Source organism: Protomyctophum bolini (assembly GCF_963924005.1).
Source record: "Protomyctophum bolini genome assembly, chromosome: 16".
Classification (NCBI taxonomy): domain Eukaryota; kingdom Metazoa; phylum Chordata; class Actinopteri; order Myctophiformes; family Myctophidae; genus Protomyctophum; species Protomyctophum bolini.
In genome coordinates, this window is record NC_137877.1 from 3,243,200 (window position 1) to 3,262,341 (window position 19,142).

The 19,142-nt window shown below is 43.5% G+C and overlaps 2 protein-coding genes across 2 annotated transcripts in view; both read right to left on the bottom strand.

Annotated features, from left to right (window-relative positions):
* Positions 1-19,142, bottom strand: part of LOC308330385 (uncharacterized protein) — a 121,124-nt gene that overhangs the window by 53,414 nt on the left and 48,568 nt on the right. The gene's annotated exons all lie outside the window — the stretch shown is intronic.
* LOC308331177 (centrosomal P4.1-associated protein-like) lies at positions 354-17,864 on the bottom strand (the record flags this gene model as incomplete). Its single annotated transcript, XM_080786422.1, has 12 exons — positions 17,746-17,864; positions 16,533-17,129; positions 14,010-14,127; positions 12,100-12,355; positions 11,433-11,538; positions 10,016-10,777; positions 7,956-8,871; positions 6,985-7,114; positions 6,502-6,667; positions 4,988-5,119; positions 2,846-2,956; positions 354-398 (listed from the first exon to the last, which is right to left on the bottom strand). The coding sequence occupies exons 2-12, from the start codon at positions 17,097-17,099 to the stop codon at positions 354-356; spliced, it is 3,309 nt and encodes a 1,102-aa protein (XP_080642548.1). The 5' UTR covers positions 17,100-17,129; positions 17,746-17,864.

Genomic DNA, 19,142 nt, shown 5'->3' on the forward strand with positions numbered 1-19,142 from the left:
CGTACTTTGTACGACGAAGAATAAATCAGGCATCACTGCGCTTCTGTGAAGAGAGAGGTCTTGTGGTGGCCGAAAGAGGCGAGGTCAAGTATGGACACATTGGACATATACCTCCTCGACGCAAAAATAACAAGCTATTGGAAGCTATTTTTCATGCAACATTATGTTTAATCAACAACACGTTTACCTCCTGAGCCTCCTCCGCTGTCTGTCTGCGTGACTGGAGCTGCTGCATCATGCAGTTGCGCTGCTCACTCCAGTGAAATTGTATGGCTGAGAAAGATTAATTTGTGTCGCATAAGGGCTTATTGGTGGGTTTTCCGCTAGTTATTAAGGCCTGTTTCGGGTGTGTTTTAACAGGGGTTTCGTCTGGAAGGCTCCATGTGGAAACACTCACTCTTGAACGAAGTTGAACGTGAGAAAGTGACGTTCACACACGTAAGAAATGAACGCATTCACAATGACGTTCGTCAAGTAGAAATACAGTACGTTCCGTTCACACCAAAATATGAAAGTGTTCGTGAGCGATCGTTCTTTAAACGGGTTCAGGGACAACACTGCAAATACCTATAGTACATTTCAAACGTAATAAGACTAGTAAGAATAAAACATAAGAAAATATTAATCTATTATTAGCCCATTTTGACCTGAGATCAGATTCTAAAAATGTCTTCTACATCCTGACAGTTTTCTGAAAAAGCTATGTCAGTGGTTCTTCGATTTTTCTAAAATAGCAGACCTACAAGCTTGTAGCACGCCACTCGGTGGCGCGCTATGAGCTTGTAGATCTGCTATTTTTCAATAGCTAAAGCATAACATAACACTAACACCAAAAGGGGTTAGGGTAGGTTTACTCTATTTTGGACTAATCGTCATACATGATGACAAGACTGTTTCAATTGTCCTTTAAAAGCTGTGAAAGTGGGGATCTCCCTCAGTGTAAAGGCTCATACATAGTCTGGATTTTCGGTGGTTAGGTGACCACCGAACTACAACATGACGTCACGAGCTGCGGTGAAGAGCAAACCACCGCCACCGCTCCAGCCCTTCTCTCTGTTTTTACTCACCATCACTCAACGTTATTTAAGCTCCGGTGGTCAGCTCACCACCGGAGCGGTGGTCACCTCACCACCGGAGCGGTGGTCACCTCACCACCGAAAATCCAGTCTATGAATGGGCCTTAAGAGGGAGCTCCTTCCAGTATTGACAACCTTTTGTGGACAGTACATTTTGGCAACAAACGCTCCGTTCCCATTGAAAAGCATTGCCAGAATCCGCCAACATAGGTAAAATTCTGGTTTCTGTCTTCTCCCAGAACAGAAGAGATTGCTGCTTTCACAAAACCCCTATAAAAATACACAAGTAACACAAAGTGATAATAATCAGGTTCTAAAAAATAAATGTCTCTCTGCCACTGCCCATATGAGTTATGATTTAACAGTTTAAACAAAACAAACATGTCAATACAAAGAACAGCTACAGAAACATATGAGTTATGATTTAACAGTTTAAACAAAACAAACATGTCAACACAAAGAAAAGCTACAGAAACATATGAGTTATGATTTAACAGTTTAAACAAAACAAACATGTCAACACAAAGAACAGCTACAGAAACATATGAGTTATGATTTAACAGTTTAAACAAAACAAACATGTCAACACAAAGAACAGCTACAGAAACATATGAGTTATGATTTAACAGGTTAAACAAAACAAACATGTCAACACAAAGAACAGCTACAGAAATGTAACAGCTTGTCAGAACTTTATTGCATTGTTGCAGGAGCACAATAATGAATATGCATTTTACTCTGACTCTGAACACTCGCCACATATTTCCCCCCAAGGAGGGATGAATAGCACTTTACACACATGCACTTTGAATGCATCAGCACTTTTTTCCTGCCAATGTTGTCTGCTCCTTTTATCTTCTTAATGTTTTTTTTAACAAGGCCTTGCCTCTTTTTAATGTGTCTATTGTTTTTAAATGTGAAGCACCATGAGCCATGGAGAACGGTATTTTGCTCCCCTGTATGCCCAGTGTATATTTGTGGTAGTAACAATAAATCTGATTGATTGAAAAAAAAGAAAAAACTAACTGTCAAGCTGATTTTGCATCTTCAAAAGTGTTAAATGGCCTGTACAATATGGAAACCATAGACATCCTGTATAAGGCAGATCTTTTCTAGATTTCCTTATGCTTTAAGTAGCATGTGACATGTCAAACTAGGGGGTTGTCATGATTCTTAATCCATTCCAAGCATTAGTTTTGCACAAACCCCCCCCCCCCCCTAAAACACCTGAAAGTACCGTAGCTATGGCCAAGTTTTTGTGCAAAACTAATGCGTGGAATGGATTCAGCATCACGGAAAACCTCTAGTTTGACATGTCGCATGCTTTGACAATGTAGTTGGACATGAATGGACACAAATCCAATGTCTTAGTGTTTTAGTTAGTTTTAGTCAACTAAATGTTGACTAAAAACAAGATTTTAGTCGACTAAATCTACGGGTGATTTAGTCGAACAAAATGTATTTTGGCGGTGCCTTGATGCCGTCGTAATGACTGTTTCTTTTCTCCACTTGCTGAAAATAGCCGATCTACAAGCTCACAACGTTGTGAGCTTGTAGATCGGCTATTTTCAGCATGCAACCAAGTGTAAAATGACTTATACTGGATCTCTTGTCCACTAGTCCACTTCCTAACATTTTAGTCTAGTTTTTTATTTGTTAACGAAATTGTCAGTATATTTAAAACTTAGTTTTAGTCGTCACAGCTTAGTTTCCATTTAGTTTTCGTCAGTGGAAAAAGGAAGTCGACGAACATTAGCGAACACACTTACCGCAAATTTAACCCCTTTAGTTGAAGCAGGCACACTGTCCCTCTTGTCCCTCTCTCCTTCAGACTGGCTCTTCTTCCAGGCACTCAGGCGGAGCGATTCCAGTGTACGGACCTTCGGGAATAAGGGGAAAAATTAAACTATGTTCTGAAACAAAAGGTAAAATAAAAGTGGGCAGTCTACTCCCAATAGCCCAGAGATTAAAATATGCAGTTTATTTATAGTTAAGGGACGCAATAAAACAACGACCTCAGCATCCACGGGGGATGCACTACTTTTTAAATCTAGTTTATTTTGCTAGCTTTAGTTATATAATAATCAATTCTTCTTCTGTTTTCTACATGAATTATACATTATCACCATATAAAATTAAATGGGAGTTAAATGCTGCAATTTGTAAAAAATGGCAAAAATACGACTCCTAACGTCATTGACTGCCTGACCTAAATATGTCCCAAACCGCCCCCTAAGGTCTTCCACTGCTGGCCTGCTCGCTTTGCCAAAAAAAATGGCAACTAAAAATTACGGGGAAGCAGCTTTTTGCTTCTACGGGCCGTCGGCATGGAACAAGCTCCCACTGTACCTTCGTCAGGCAGCCTCTGTAGACATTTTTAAAGCTCAGCTCAAAAACCACTTCTACACCATTGCTTTTAACTGATCTTTTATTTTTTATTTTTGTTACTGCTTGTTTTTAATGTTGTTGCCTTGCTTTTCTTTTATCCTCCATTTCTCTGTAAAGCACTTTGAGCTGCATTTCATGTCATGAAAGGTGCTATACAAATAAAGTTTTATTATTATTATTATTATTGAAGTTGCACTCTGACGTCTAAAATGGACATACATTGAAATAACATAATCTACACCTGTAGACTAAATCTACAGGTGATTTAGTCGAACAAAATGTATTTTGGCGGGCCTTGATAGCCGTTGTAATGACTGTTTCTTTTCACTTGCTGAAAATAGCCGATCTACAAGCTTATTGCGAAAGCAGTGAGCACTTACTATGAGACCTAGCAGATCATGTCTGTCCGTGCGTGTGTCGTCCCCCCTTTGTGCCCATATATGGATCCGAGTGATTTGTTTGTGATTGATGCAACACACTCCATATTTGGACGTATAGCTGCTTTGGGGACTCCTTATATGGTTATGGCTAAGAAAAATAACTTAACTTAAAAAAATAATAACTTAAAAAAAAATCTTAAAAAAAAACCAAATATGTACGAGCTGCGTTCGCTTCCCGTGTTTGCGCGTCTTACTGGTATACTGGATCTCTTGTCCACTAGTCCCTTCCTAACATTTTAGTCTAGTTTTTATTTGTTAACGAAATTGTCAGTATATTTAATCTTTAGTTTTAGTCGTCACAGCTTTGTTTTCATTTAGTTTCCATTTAGTTTCCGTCAGTGGAAAAAGGAAGTCGACGACCATTTTTCGTCTTAGTTTTAGTCGACGAAAACAACACCGTTTGATTCATGATGTTCCACGACAGGAACACAGTTAAATTGTTAATTGCAATTCTTTGAGTGACAATTAATCATCAAGTGGAATATCATAATCATAACAGTGAAATAAATCCTGGTCTCTAAACTGCCTCCCCCTGGCCAGCCGGGGCGCCTGATGGAGGGGAAAGGAACTGGGTGGAATAACGTGTTCCTTCCACGCGCTATACGTCCAACCAGGGAAACTCCCCCTGCTGGAGGGGAAAGGAACTGGGTGGAATAACGTGTTCCTTCCACGCGCTATACCAACCAGGGAAACTCCCCCTGCTGGAGGGGAAAGGAACTGGGTGGAATAACGTGTTCCTTCCACGCGCTATACGTCCAACCAGGGAAACTCCCCCTGCTGGAGGGGAAAGGAACTGGGTGGAATAACGTGTTCCTTCCACGCGCTACGTCCAACCAGGGAAACTCCCCCCTGTCAGGTGTAAAGGAGCAACTTGGACACTCAGGCATGAAGGAAGCATGAGTTCAAGTCCGTTGCTCTCCCCTTGTCCCCCATATATGTGGGGGACTAGGTTGGTGGAGGGTGTGTAGAGCCCAGGATCACATTATTAGATGATTGACACAGGGGTGAAAAATGGGTTACAAAATCGTGGGATAAAAAATATATTATAAAAATAACAGTGAAATAAAAGTGGAGTGGAGTTACCTCCTCTCTGAGGGCCGTGTTGTCAGAGACGAGGGAGTCATTCTGCTGCCGTAGGCGGCTCTGTGTCGACGACCATCGGCTCTCCTGCCTCCTCAACTCCTCCTGCACGGAGCCCAGCTGCTGTTTCAAGGCCTGGAGGGAGGGGAGGGGTTGTTGTTTTCAAATCAGTCATGTAGGGAGAAAAAGCCAACATTTAATGCTAAACCATTTAGAATAGTAATCACTGACTTAACCCATTTATTTAGGCCTAAAACAAATGTCTTGTCCAAATCCTCCAGTTTTCTGAAGTACCCGTGTTTCAGTGGTGCTCAATATTTCATATCAAGGACCCCAAAAATTATATGTGATTTTGTAATTATGAAAATATGTTGTTCCTCCCCAGAGGCAAAGATTTTTTTACGCCTTTTATTGTTTTTTGTTTTTGAAGGGACAGACAGTAGGCTGACAGGAAACGGGAGAGAGATATGGGGGGGAAGACATGCAGTATAGGCCGCGTCGGGCTCGGGAGTCGAACCCGCGGCACACTGCGACTGGATCACCAGTCGGGTGCCCAGACGGTTACGCCACCGCCTGGGCCCAGAAGGCAAAGATTTGAGTTAAAAACTTTCGCTCTGAAAAAATATATATTCCAAATTTGTGCCACATTTTCACGATTTTTCTAAAATAGCGGACCTACAAGCTCGTAGGTCTGCTATTTTTCAATAGCTAAATTATAACATAATGTTCAAAACACCAAAAGGAGTAACCCTATACTATGACGAATATAGTTACCATTTCTGAAAATTAGGGATGCACTATTAATCGGGTAGCGTAATCGGACATATCGGCCAAAAGAATGCCATATTGGTATCGGAACGCTCTCAAAATAATACAGATTATATAAATCGGTTTTCACCAAAAACAATTTAAAAAAAAAGAAAAAGAAAATTCTACATTTAAATTGTGTACTCATCTCATTCAGTTGTGAAAACAGACACTTGGAAAAGTATTATGCTATTTATTTATTTGATTGATTGATTGATTGAATAGTTTTTTAACAGGCTTGTTTTCATTGTTTCATTATCGGCAGATATGACCCTGCAAATAATCGGAGATCAGATATCGGTCATAATTTCATAATCGTGTACCCCTACTGAAAATGTTTACAAATACAATATGTGGACCCCATGGGTCACGTGTGGAGACGTGTCTGTGCGTCACCTGGATCTCCTCTCTCTCCTGGTCGGGCATGGCCCTCAGTGTGGTAGTCTCTCTCTCACCTGGATCTCCTCTCTCTCCTGGTCGGGCATGGCCCTCAGTGTGGTAGTCTCTCTCTCACCTGGATCTCCTCTCTCTCTCCTTGTCGGGCATGGCCCTCAGTGTGGTAGTCTCTCTCTCACCTGGATCTCCCCTCTCTCTCTCCTTCTTGTCGGGCATGGCCCTCAGTGTGGTAGTCTCTCTCTCACCTGGATCTCCTCTCTCTCTCTCTCTCTCCTTGTCGGGCATGGCCCTCAGTGTGGTAGTCTCTCTCTCACCTGGATCTCCTCTCTCTCCTTCTTGTCGGGCATGGCCCTCAGTGTGGCGGCGTGTGTCTCAAACACGCGCCGTTCCTTCTGCAGCCTCCTGCTCTCCTCCTTCTTGTAGTCCTCAAACTTGCTCATCTCCTCCGCCTTGGTCTGTTCGAACGCTGCACGGTCCTTCCTGCACAGGGAGGGAGCGCACACACAAAACCAACGAGTGAAATCAGAGTGAATGGAATGAAGTAATGAACCGTAGACAATAGGGTCACCTACCGTAGAGTGACCATCATACAGTAAGCTTTTAATTGTAAAAACAGTTTGTAGTACGGTTGGTAACAGTTTGTAGTACGGTTTGTAAAAACAGTCTGTAGTACGGTTTGTAAAAACAGTCTGTAGTACGGTTTGTAAAAACAGTCTGTAGTACGGTTGGTAACAGTTTGTAGTACCGTTTGTAAAAACAGTCTGTGTAGTACGGTTTGTAAAAACGGTTTGTAGTACCTGAGGTTCTCCTGTAGCTTCTCGTTGTCCTGTCTGAGTCTGGTGAGGGCAGCGTTCTCCTTCTTGAAGCGCTCAATCTCCAACTCCAGCTCCACCAGCCTCTCCCTCAGTCTGGACTGAACCTGCTTGCCTAGTGGACACAGACATGGACACTAGGCTTCAGAACCTCAGTCTGGACTGAACCTGCTTGCCTAGTGGACACAGACATGGACACTAGGCTTCAGAACCTCAGTCTGGACTGAACCTGCTTGCCTGGACACAGACATGGACACTAGGCTTCAGAAACTGAACCTCCTTGCCTGGACACAGACACGGACACTAGGCTTCAGAAATCATGTGGTATGGTCCTCCATTCATGTCTCCCAATTCTAAAACTACTAGATCAATATACAGTACATGACACCGATTACTGTGATATAAAAGGTGAAAACTTGAAAAGGACATGTCAAGAAAAAGGACACATGTATCATAACATTACTTCATACAACTCATGCAGCATTGCACCAATGCTATGATCTGAAGCCAGATCATAGTAGAAAAGGCCTAAGTATATACACCATCCTTTTGTGAAAATCTTCACTACAGTGGTTGTTTTTGAAAATGTTCACAAATGCACACCCAGACATCAGGCGTGTAAACACGGAATTGGGGGAAGATTTCTTAGATTTGCATTCTTGTACAAATATAGTGATAGTATTGTGCTGTGCTGTACTTGTAGTGTACATTGACAATAAATTGAATCTCATCTCATAGAGATGCTAGGGTGACATGCATAGAATATTACGTTATAATTTAGCTATTGAAAAATAGCAGATCTACAAGCTCATAGCGCGCCACCGAGTGGTGCGCTACGAGCTTCTAGGTCTGTTATTTTTTGAAAAGAATCTGGAAAATGCGGCACAAATCTTTGAATATATATATTCTTCATTCAGAGCGAACGTCAGGCCTACATCTAACCCCGTTTGTCTCACCCAGGGCGTCTTCAGCAGCAGCCGCTGCGGGCTGGGGGCGGGGCCGCGGCGGGGGCACAGTCTGGGGCGGGGGGAGGGGGGGCTTCAGCGAGGGGAACAGCCTCGTCATGAGCTGGGAGGAGGAGGAGGAGGAGGAGGGGGGAGGAGGAACACAATCCAGCTCCCGAACGGCCGAGCCGTTATCCAGCCCCGCCCCTTTGTTCATCGCCACCTTCCTCTTCAGAGCCCTCTCCGGAGGAGGAGCGCTCCCATTGGTCGTCGGCATGGACACGGGGCTGGGTCCTCTGCTGTCATTGGCCAGGCCGCCGGCCTCCTCCTCCTCCTCCTCGTCAACATCGTGCCACGTGTCGTCATCGTCGAACACGTCGTCTTTGTCCTCCGTCAGCGTGGAGCCGTCTCCGTGGTCGCCTCCCCCCGCGTCTGAAAACGCAGCGAGCCTCCCACCGCCGCTGATGCTGCCGCCGCCGTCGCGGTCCTGGTACGACCGCTTGTCGTACGGCTGGTTGGCCACCAGGGGCGCCTCCTGGAAGCAGATTTGGTCGCCGCTAGGAAAGGTAGGCAGTGGCACCGGTGGTGGTGGTGGTGGGGCCGGCGGTTGAACCGCTACTTCCTGGTCGTCCCCGAACTCCGAGTTGGTGCAGAAAGAGGCGTCGGAAGACGATCCCGGTCCGTGCTTCGGTGCGTCGCTCTCTTCGTCATCATCATCATAATCATAAACATCTGCAGCCATTTTGTTTGCCTGTGAGTCCGCGGTGTTGCCTTTGGAGGTGCTGCCCAGACTATTGGACCTCTGCAGCAGCGCCTTAGGAGGGGAAGGCCTGGGTGACTTGATGGGCGTGGACGAGAGGCGGCGCTGGTAGAGGCCCTTGGCTCCTCCTCCCAGGAGCCGGCGGTGTTTCTGATCCATCTGAAGGACCTGAGAGTCGAGGAGAGAAAAGGAGAGAGAGAGAGAGTCTGTAACCATCGGCCAGTAGCAGTCTATACGGTCAGAAAAACACAACTAGGAAACTGGGAGAGGAGACAAAAAAAGAAACGAGAAAATTGTCAAAACCAGTTACACTTATGTACTAGGGGAAACAGATAGTAGTTTTGTATTCTATTCTGGCTCCCAATCTGTCTGGGATTACTACACAGATCACCAAGACGTAAACGAGACCTACTCTGGAAAGAACGCAATAAAATTGTTAACGGTCATCATCAATACTACCTATAAATAGTTTCTCTCTGGTGGCTGCGTTTCACACCCAGCTTGTATCATGCTACAGCAGGGGTGCCCAAAAGGTAGATCACATGACATGCCCCTAGAGAATATTTAATAATTTAATTTAATTGAATATCTAAAAAACTATTTTTGGCATCTTGCCACTTGATTGACTGACATAAAAAAGGGCCCGTCAGCTCAACGCAATACTTTGTTTCCAGGCGTGTTGCTGCAGCGCACAAATGTCAGTAGATTACAAATGAAATACAAAAAAGGAAAAAAAACTCTACCACTTTAATTTCTCCCCTTTCCCATTCCAAGTGCATTTGTCTTAAATATATATAATGCCAGCGCCACTATATTCCAAAGCCATTTTCAGCAATGGTATTTATACGTTTTTGGTGGGTAGATCATGTTGAGCTGGTCATTTTGACAGGCAGCTTCATGACGAAGGAGGAGTTGGAGGAGAAGGAGAGCTCCTCTGCAGCCTCCTCAACATCATCATTATTATTATTATTATTATTATTAATAAAAGAACAGGCACCTTCATGACGAAGGAGGAGTTGGAGGAGAAGGAGAGCTCCTCCTCCTCCTCCTCCTCATCATAATCATAATCATAATTATTATTATTATTATTATTATAAGAACAGGCAGCTTCATGACGAAGGAGGAGTTGGAGGAGAAGGAGAGCTCCTCCTCCTCCTCATCATAATCATTATTATTATTATTATTATTAATAAAAGAACAGACACCTTCATGACGAAGGAGGAGTTGGAGGAGAAGGAGAGCTCCTCCTCCTCCTCCTCCTCCTCATCATAATCATAATCATAATTATTATTATTATTATAAGAACAGGCACCTTCATGACGAAGGAGGAGTTGGAGGAGAAGGAGAGCTCCTCTGCAGCCTCCTCGAGCAGCTCAAACTCTCCCAGCTCCATGCTCTCCATCCCGCGGGCAGAATCCCAACGCTGCAGCTTCTCTCGCAGCGCCAGCTCAAAGGAAGAGTCGTCTTCTTCCCCGTGGTGGACCCCTCCTTCCCCGTGGTGGACCCCTCCTCCTTCCGACTCCGTTCGCCTCTGTCGGGTACCGTGCGACGTGTCCTCTCTGGCGCCGACGACAGCCACCGTTTCTTTCGTGACGGCGTTCGGCGGGGGGCGCCTGTCGTCGTCGCCGCCACCGCCGCCGCGAATCCCGGGTTTCCTCGGGGCCGTTCCCTCCGTGTTCTGTCTCTGGTGGCTGCCCAGGACTTTGGTGGACCTCGGCGCCACGGGCTTGCCGTTGGCTCGGACCTCTCGACTAGGCAGCGAGCAGGAGGGACCTCTGGGTCGGTTCTCCTTGTTGAGCACGGCGGTTTTGCGCTGGACAGGAGGAGGAAGTCGTTGGGCTCCGCTGTTGGTGGTGCCGCCGGTGGCTTTCTGGGTCATTGCGGGCTCGGACTTTCTACGAGGGACCGCTCTGTCCCTTTGGGGTTGCGGGTTGGGCTCCCTCAGCGTCTCCCCGGTGGTGCCGTTGGGTAAGGAAGCTTTGCGGTTGCTTTTAGGTAGTCTGGAAAGGCCCTCGCCGCGCCTCAGGAAGGCTCTCTTAGGAGGGCATCTGGCAGCCTCGGCTGCTTTCTGGCTCTGCAGGGATCAACACAGGGAAAGGCATGTTGAAGAAATCTGACCTGAGATCAGATTCTGAAAAATGTCTTCTACATCCTGACAGTTTTCCATTCTGACCTGAGATCAGATTCTAAAAATGTCTTCTATACATCCTGACAGTTTTCTGAAAAAGCTATGTTTCTATGTCAGTTCGTTCTTCGATTTTTCAAAAATAGCAGACCTACAAGCTCGTAGCGCGCCACTCGGTGGCGCGCTATGAGCTTGTAGATCTGCTATTTTTCAATAGCTAAAGCATAACATGATGCTAACACCAAAAAAGGGGGTTCCCACCCAGAATGGGTTAATTTGCCAATACTGTTGTAGGAATTAATGATCATGTATTTACAGAGATGTACAAACAGTGTTACGGGGATCCTTTTAAATAAACAAATGAACAATGAAAGCACACAAAACAAAAACATTTACAGTACGTTAGGATTACTGTATTTCAAGATTGGGTTATGGGAAGCACACATACTACCATTATTAGCTAAATGACTCACTGCAAACAGTAAAGGTTCACAGTGATTTAGTTAAAAAAAAAAATTGTAACAATCATGTGGTCTGAAAGGTTTTCTCTCACACACACACACACACGTGCGCACACACAAAACATTTTCAATGTGTGAGTAACCTGTTGCTGCTGGGCAGAATTCAGCCTCTGTTCTTCCAACCTCAGCTGTTCCTCCAACAGCTCCTCAAACGTCTGGGTCTGACCCCCAATGCCTGGCTTGATGGGCCTGGAGAGAGGGGACACGTACACACACACACACGGAGCCGTGTTCAAACATTCGGGTATATTAGGCACGGCGCGCGTACATTTTTGTTTTGTTTTAACACAAACCTTCTGGGGGTATCTATCTAGGCTGGCACGAGATTTTAGCTCGCGGCTAAATGCATAATTTTGGGGGTCCTCCTTGGCTCGAAAAGGTTTGAGAACAACCGATTTAGAGCGTCTTGAAGGGATAGTTCAGACCCAAACTAATGCCCGAAAGGGGCCTTGATATGAAAAGGGTTGAAAACCACTGCTTTAATGGGTTAAACCAGGGGTGAAAACCACTGCTTTAATGGGTTAAAACCAGGGGTTGAAAACCACTGCTTTAATGGGTTAAACCAGGGGTGCACAAAAGGTAGATCACAAAACCTAAAAAGAAAACGGAATAAGAACATTTTTTGGCCGGGTAGACCTTGTTGAGCTGGTCATTTTGAAAGTAGCTCTCAAGTAAAAAAATGTGTAGGCAACCCTGGGTTAAACAGATAATACATGTACCTGTCATGTGTTAAACAGATAAAACATGTACCTGTCATGTGAGTGTTTGTCTTGATCTCTGTGGTGGGACACTAATGTCGAGTCACAGTCCTCGTAATGACTACTATCATCAAAGCTCTGCTCTTGGTCATCTTCTGTGGAACGGAACACGTGGAATGGAACATCTTCTCTGGAACGGAACGCGTGGAATGGAACATCTTCTCTGGAACGGAGCACGGGTTCTCTGCAGGGAGAGCTACCTTGGACGCTGCTCCGGTCTCCTTCTGTTCCCGACAGCTCTGAAGTCTCTGTGTGATGTGACATTTAATACCAACGACATTAACATTTAATAATTAAATCTCTGTGTAATGTGACATTTAATACCAACGACATTAACATTTAATAATTAAATCTGTGTGTAATGTGACATTTAATACCAACGACATTAACATTTAATGATTAAATCTGTGTGTAATGTGACATTTAATACCAACGACATTAACATTTAATAATTAAATCTCTGTGTAATGTGACATTTAATACCAACGACATTAACATTTAATGATTAAATCTGTGTGTAATGTGACATTTAATACCAACGACATTAACATTTAATAATTAAATATCTGTGTGTAATGTGACATTTAATACCAACGACATTAACATTTAATAATTAAATCTGTGTGTAATGTGACATTTAATACCAACGACATTAACATTTAATAATTAAATCTCTGTCTAATGTGACATTTAATACCAACGACATTAACATTTAATAATTAAATCTCTGTGTAATGTGACATTTAATACCAAAGACATTAACATTTAATAATTAAATCTCTGTGTAATGTGACATTTAATACCAAAGACATTAACATTTAATAATTAAATCTCTGTGTAATGTGACATTTAATACCAAAGACATTAACATTTAATAATTAAATCTCTGTGTAATGTGACATTTAATACCAAAGACATTAACATTTAATAATTAAATCTCTGTGTAATGTGACATTTAATACCAACGACATTAACATTTATTTGAGGATAACATTGACATTTAGTAGGATAACATTCACAGGTGTAATCGGGTAATCAGAAATAATAATGTATTTAATTAAGAGAAAGAAATAATCGATTATAATAATATTATTTTTTAATTATGTATAGTAAATGTTGCGTGTTTTGTATAATACAAAATATGGCTTAAATAAATAAATTTAGCTAATTTGTTAATATTAAGAGGGAATAAAGAAACTTTTTCAATTGACCCATTTTGGGCGGGAACCCCTTTTTTGTGTTAGCATTATGTTATAATTTAGCTATTGAAAAACAGCAGATCTACAAGCTCACAGCACGCCACCGAGTGTCGTGCTACGAGCTTGTAGGTCTGCTATTTTTTTAAAGTCGTGAAAATGTGGTGGAAATCTTTGAATATATATTTCAGAGCGAACTTTTTTAACTAAAATATTTGCTTCTAGGGGGGGGTCCGTGGCTCAATAGAGATAATTCTGGGGGTCCTTGACATGAAAAAGGTTGAGCACCACTCACATAGAAACATGGGTTTTTCTGAAAACTATTAGGATTTAGAAGACTTTTTTTTAATCGACTGCAGTCCAAAATGGGTTAATTTAAAGAAAATAAATAAATCCATGACATTTACATGAAGCCATACCACAGTCATGTGACCCGTCTCTCATGTATATGAAGCCATACCACAGTCATGTGACCCGTCTCTCATGTATATGAAGCCATACCACAGTCATGTGACCCGTCTCTCATGTATATGAAGCCATACCACAGTCATGTGACCCGTCCATCATTTATATGAAGCCATACCACAGTCATGTGACCCGTCTCTCATGTATATGAAGCCATACCACAGTCATGTGACCCGTCTCTCATGTATATGAAGCCATACCACAGTCATGTGACCCGTATATCATTTATATGAAGCCATACCACAGTCATGTGACCCGTCTCTTCCCAGAAGCCTTTGCTGGTCTTCCTGCAGACGGTGAAGCTCTTCAAGCTGATTGGCTCTGAGCTGTTCCTGCATGTGTTGCTGCCACTGACGCAACTACAAAAAACACACACAGTCAGTCACACACACACACACACACACACACACACACACAGTCACACACACACAATTGTAGATAGATCACATAACAGATAAGAGATCTCTCACGTCAGGCAGCAAGACAAACAGTCAAAGTACTAGTTGGGAATATCGTGGACTTGGAGCAGAAGTATAAAAAAAAACATTGAATAAATACGACACACCTTATTATATGTGCCTCTCCATGCAATAGAAATTCTAATGAATAAGACATGTCCGCCTCAGTAAGACTGCACATGGGTCAAATGAATAAAACATGTCCACTCAGTAAGACTGCACATGGGTAATGAATAGGACATGTCTGCTCAGTAAGACTGCACATGGGTGTCGTGTCTTAATAAGACATGTCCGCCCCAGTAAGACTGCACATGGGTGTCGTGTCTTAATAAAACATGTCCGCCCCAGTAAGACTGCACATGGGTCAAATGAATAAAACATGTCCGCTCAGTAAGACTGCACATGGGTGTCGTGTCTTAATAAAACATGTCCGCTCAGTAAGACTGCACATGGGTGTCGTGTCTGGGATCGTCATGCTAATGAGGTCGGCTCAGTCACAGACTTGAACTTCTCACTACATGGACATTTCCTAGAAGTAGAACACATGTCATGTACTCTTCTCCTCCTGCGGCCCCTAATCCCCTTATGCAGCGTTTGTTTACATGCAAAGTAACAGTAGTATTTGTAGAACCTAAACCTATAGTGAAGATGAGACTAAGCGCACACCTGCTTTGCTTCCTTTCCAAGCAGGTGTGTAGTGTGTGTAGGTGATAAAGCCAAGGCAGCATAGGGAGGAGAGAATATAAGTGTCACTGCTGCACAGCCTAACACACATACACACACATTAACCCATTCTGATGTTAGCAATCATGTTATGCTTTAGCTATTGAAAAATAGCAGATCTACAAGCTCATAGCGCGCCACCGAGTGGCGCGCTATGAGCTTGTAGGTCTGCTGTTTTTGAAAAATCGAAGAACAACTGACATTTTTAGAATCTGATCTCAGGTCAGAATCAGGGTTAATCAGACCAGTGTGTGTGTCCAGCGGAAACCTCGTATGAATCTGATCTCAGGTCAGAATGGGTCAACTGTATATATATGATGATTTCGGGTGTGACAGTACAGTACAGTACAGTACAGTACAGTACAGTACAGTACAGTACAGTACAGTACAGTACAGTACAGTACAGTACAGGGACCCCCACACAATAACGGTCATTTCTCGACCGTTTCGGACACGGGGCAGCTCGCCGGGAACCGGGCCGGCACCTTGGGCGCGTTCCTGTGGGTCTGGAAGTTTCAGGGACCCCCCCGGGGGTGCCCCCACGGAGATGCACCACTTACTTCAGACGGGTGTGATTTTTATTTTATTTAACGTTTCAGTTGGGAGACCTCCTCCCTCAGGCTTCAAGTCTATTCTCTCCTCTCTATAGAACCCAAACTAAAAAGCCTACATTTTAGACAATGAAAAATAACACAATATTTTCAAGTATAGTACAAATAAAGTACAGTAGTACTTTAACCCATTCTGGGCGGGAACCCCTATTGGTATCTTACCCCCTCAGGCTGGGCACCTATATTTGGGTTCTGTACAGTATGTACAGTATTCAAAAAATTCAAAAAAAAATTGATGCTGCTATATAAATATTTGAAGTTTTTCAGAAACCTTAGGTCAGGATTTAGAGGCGTTTTTAGGCCTAAATGGGTTAATTAATAAGAACAAAATAAAGCAGGGTGATAAAACCCCCGTGATCTCAATTTTAGTTTACAGACTGAAAAAGTAAGAACACCCGTCTGTCCTATAGGCCCCTTCCGGGACTCTAGTTTACCTAAACAGAAAATGTAAACTAGGGTCCCGGAAAAAAAAGGGGGCGCTACTGTTTGTCTGTCTGTCCTCACCAGTGTTGATTTCGTCGACTAAAACTAAGACGAAAAGTGTTCGTCGACTACCTTTCTCCACCGACAAAAACTAAATGGAAACTAAATTAAAACTAAGCTATGGTGACTAAAACTAAGACTAAACATACGGACGATTTCGTCAACAAATAAAAACTAGACTAAAATGTTAGGAAGGGACTATAGTGGACAAGAGATCCAGTATAAGTCATTTTACACTTGGTTGAGAAAAAGAAACAGTCATTACGACGGCATCAAGGCCCGCCAAAATACATTTTAGTCGACTAAATCAACTGTAGATTTAGTCGACTAAAACATTATGATATTTTAGTCGACTAAAACCAGACTAACACCAACACATTCCAGGTGACTAAAATGTGACCGAAACTAAATGAAAACTATTCAAGAGACTAATGACTAAAAACTAAAATCTAAATCGGCTGCCAAAAACAACACTGGTCTCCTCCTCACCTGTTCCAGCTTCACCCTCAGGGGTAGCTCCTCCGATTGGTTAAATTGGCTCGCCAGCACCTCTCCGAACGGCACAGGCTGCTGCACGCCACCCTTAAACACCGTTCTCTCCGAGGAGGAGGAGGACCGGGTCGGCGACCGGGTCGGCGACCGGGTCGGCGGCGGTCCGGGTGCGTCGTCCTGCAGAACAGCAGAATCAGAATCCACACTCGCACAGCTGCTGCTGCTACTGCAGCCGGGAGAGCCGGCGGGCAGGGGAGCGAAGTCCGAGGCGAAGGAGGGGGGAGAGCCGGGCAGGGGAGCGAAGTCCGAGGCGAAGGAGTCGTTGTCGTCGTCGTCTTCGGGGCCCATCGGCGTCGTTGTCGTCATCATGGCGTTGGGGGCCCGTGGCGGGGCCCGCCACGCCACGCTGTGGGACCGCAGGGACTGGGCCAGGACCGGCGAGGAGGCGGCGTTCAGGATCACCCCGGAGCGCGAGGAGCTGCTGCCGCCCGGCATCCAGCGGGCGAGGAAGTCTGACTGCGAGGAGGAGGAGGAGGAGTACAGCCCACCTGGAGATGACATCATCACGCTGGCCTCCTCGACGACAACCTCCGCCTAATCCCGGGGTGGGGGGGGGGGGGATTAGAAACACAGATTATAGTGACAGGTTGAGGAGTCAGTGAGTCAAGTTAACCCGTCTCCTCCAGACGGAAGAGAAATCAGAGGTTTTACGTGGAACTGCTTATAAACACAGATTATAGTGACAGGTTGAGGAGTCAGTCAAGTAACCCGTCTCCTCCAGACAGAAGAGAAATTTTACGTGGAACTGCTTATGGTTTTAGTTAATTATACAGCTCGTTGTCATACCAGTGCAAAGGGATATGTTGGCAGTTTAAAAAGGAGTGTTTGTTGCTCTGGCAAGTTGCAACAACAAACGTTTATTAGGCATATCATGTCCCGTGAAGATAAGGCTAACAAGGGTGGATCCCCCTGGTTAAATAACAACATGATGCAATGTCATATAACTAGTCAACTGTAGACAGTATGTCTATAGTACCAAATGCTCCTATCCACTTAAACCGTTTACTGAAGGTTAACTCCTACTTTAACCCCCCAGTGTTTGTGAAACTCAGTTTAGCAACAAATTATATCTACAGGCTATACAACAAACAGGCTTGGAGAAGTTGCAAAGTAACAATGCCAAACTATAATAACACATGCCGGTAGTTACCCGTAATGTAGCACCAGGAGAAAAGATTTTTGCATTATATAAACATCGAAAATAAGTTTAAAGAAAGACAACAGGGAGATTCGGATTTCGAAGCCGACCGCCATAGCAAAAACAAAGCCCGCGAGATGCGGAAACGGAACCAATGCATGTTGGGTAATGTTGTTCCGAGAACTCAAAGCAGTGCATGTTGGGTAATGTTGTTCCGACAACTCAAAGCATTGCATTTTGGGTAATGTTGTTTCGACAACGCAAGCAGGTTCTCTTATCTGAATTCGTTTTAATTTTGTAGTGCGACTCGCGCACGCACGTAAACACGCGCGCTCGCACAGTCGCGCGCGCGCGCGCGCACACACACACACACACACACACACACACACACACACACACACACAATAGTGCTTCACAGAACAATGAAAAACAGGTGATATAGGAATTAAAAGGTTTGGGAAATAAGCTTTTTTTCCTTGTAAAACGTGTGCCATTTTCAGGAGGGATTTGCACACATGCCTTGAACACGTAACTATATACAAACAGACTGCCACAGTCGGTTTATAATATATATTTGTATTTCAGTTGTCTAAAAAGAAATTCTTTAAAATAATTGTGTTGAATATTCATTGGTGGTCAAATCAACAACAACAACAACAACCAATGTTGTCATTTCTAATTGAAACACTTTATTATATTTACCTGCTGAGGTGTGGAGAGGAGTCTTGTGGCAAACTGTCAATCAAAGTTGCTCTCACACCTGCAAGCTATTTGCCCGGCACTATTTTCTGGCAAATCTAATCAGCTAGCAAATTCAAGACGATCTCTTCAAAATAAGAGTACCCTCTAGAGTATTGAAAAAAATATTAATTTGCAAAAAAAAACTCCTATAAATTAAGCATTTAAACGATGCTATAAGACACACATTATGTAAAAATGTAAAAAGTAATGTTTCTGTGTAAAGATAAGTAATTAAAAAGATCGCTTCAATTCAATCAGTGTTTTGTTAATGTGGGCCCTGATCTATAGGCAGTAGAATTCAGGACCGAGGATCAGATGGTGAACATGTGGGGGGGAATGGTTGATAGAAATCCTTGCTCAATGTTTTCTTGAGTGAAGTGAAGGAAATTGGACATTTTGGACATAGTCAAAAACAGTCAAAACAAAACATTTACTGACTATAATGATATTGACACATGTCACTGGTCAAACAGGTCATTGGGGGGATTTCTAGGCCATTTACACACATATGTAGGCCTAATGTATCATTGCAAACAGGTTCATTTCCAGACCAATAAATGATTTAGCAAAGGTCATTCCACTGTATAAAAATGGTAGCAATAAACACCACTTCTGCCACAATTACTGCCACAATTCTCAAAGATATTGGAGAAACGTTTTAACAGCAG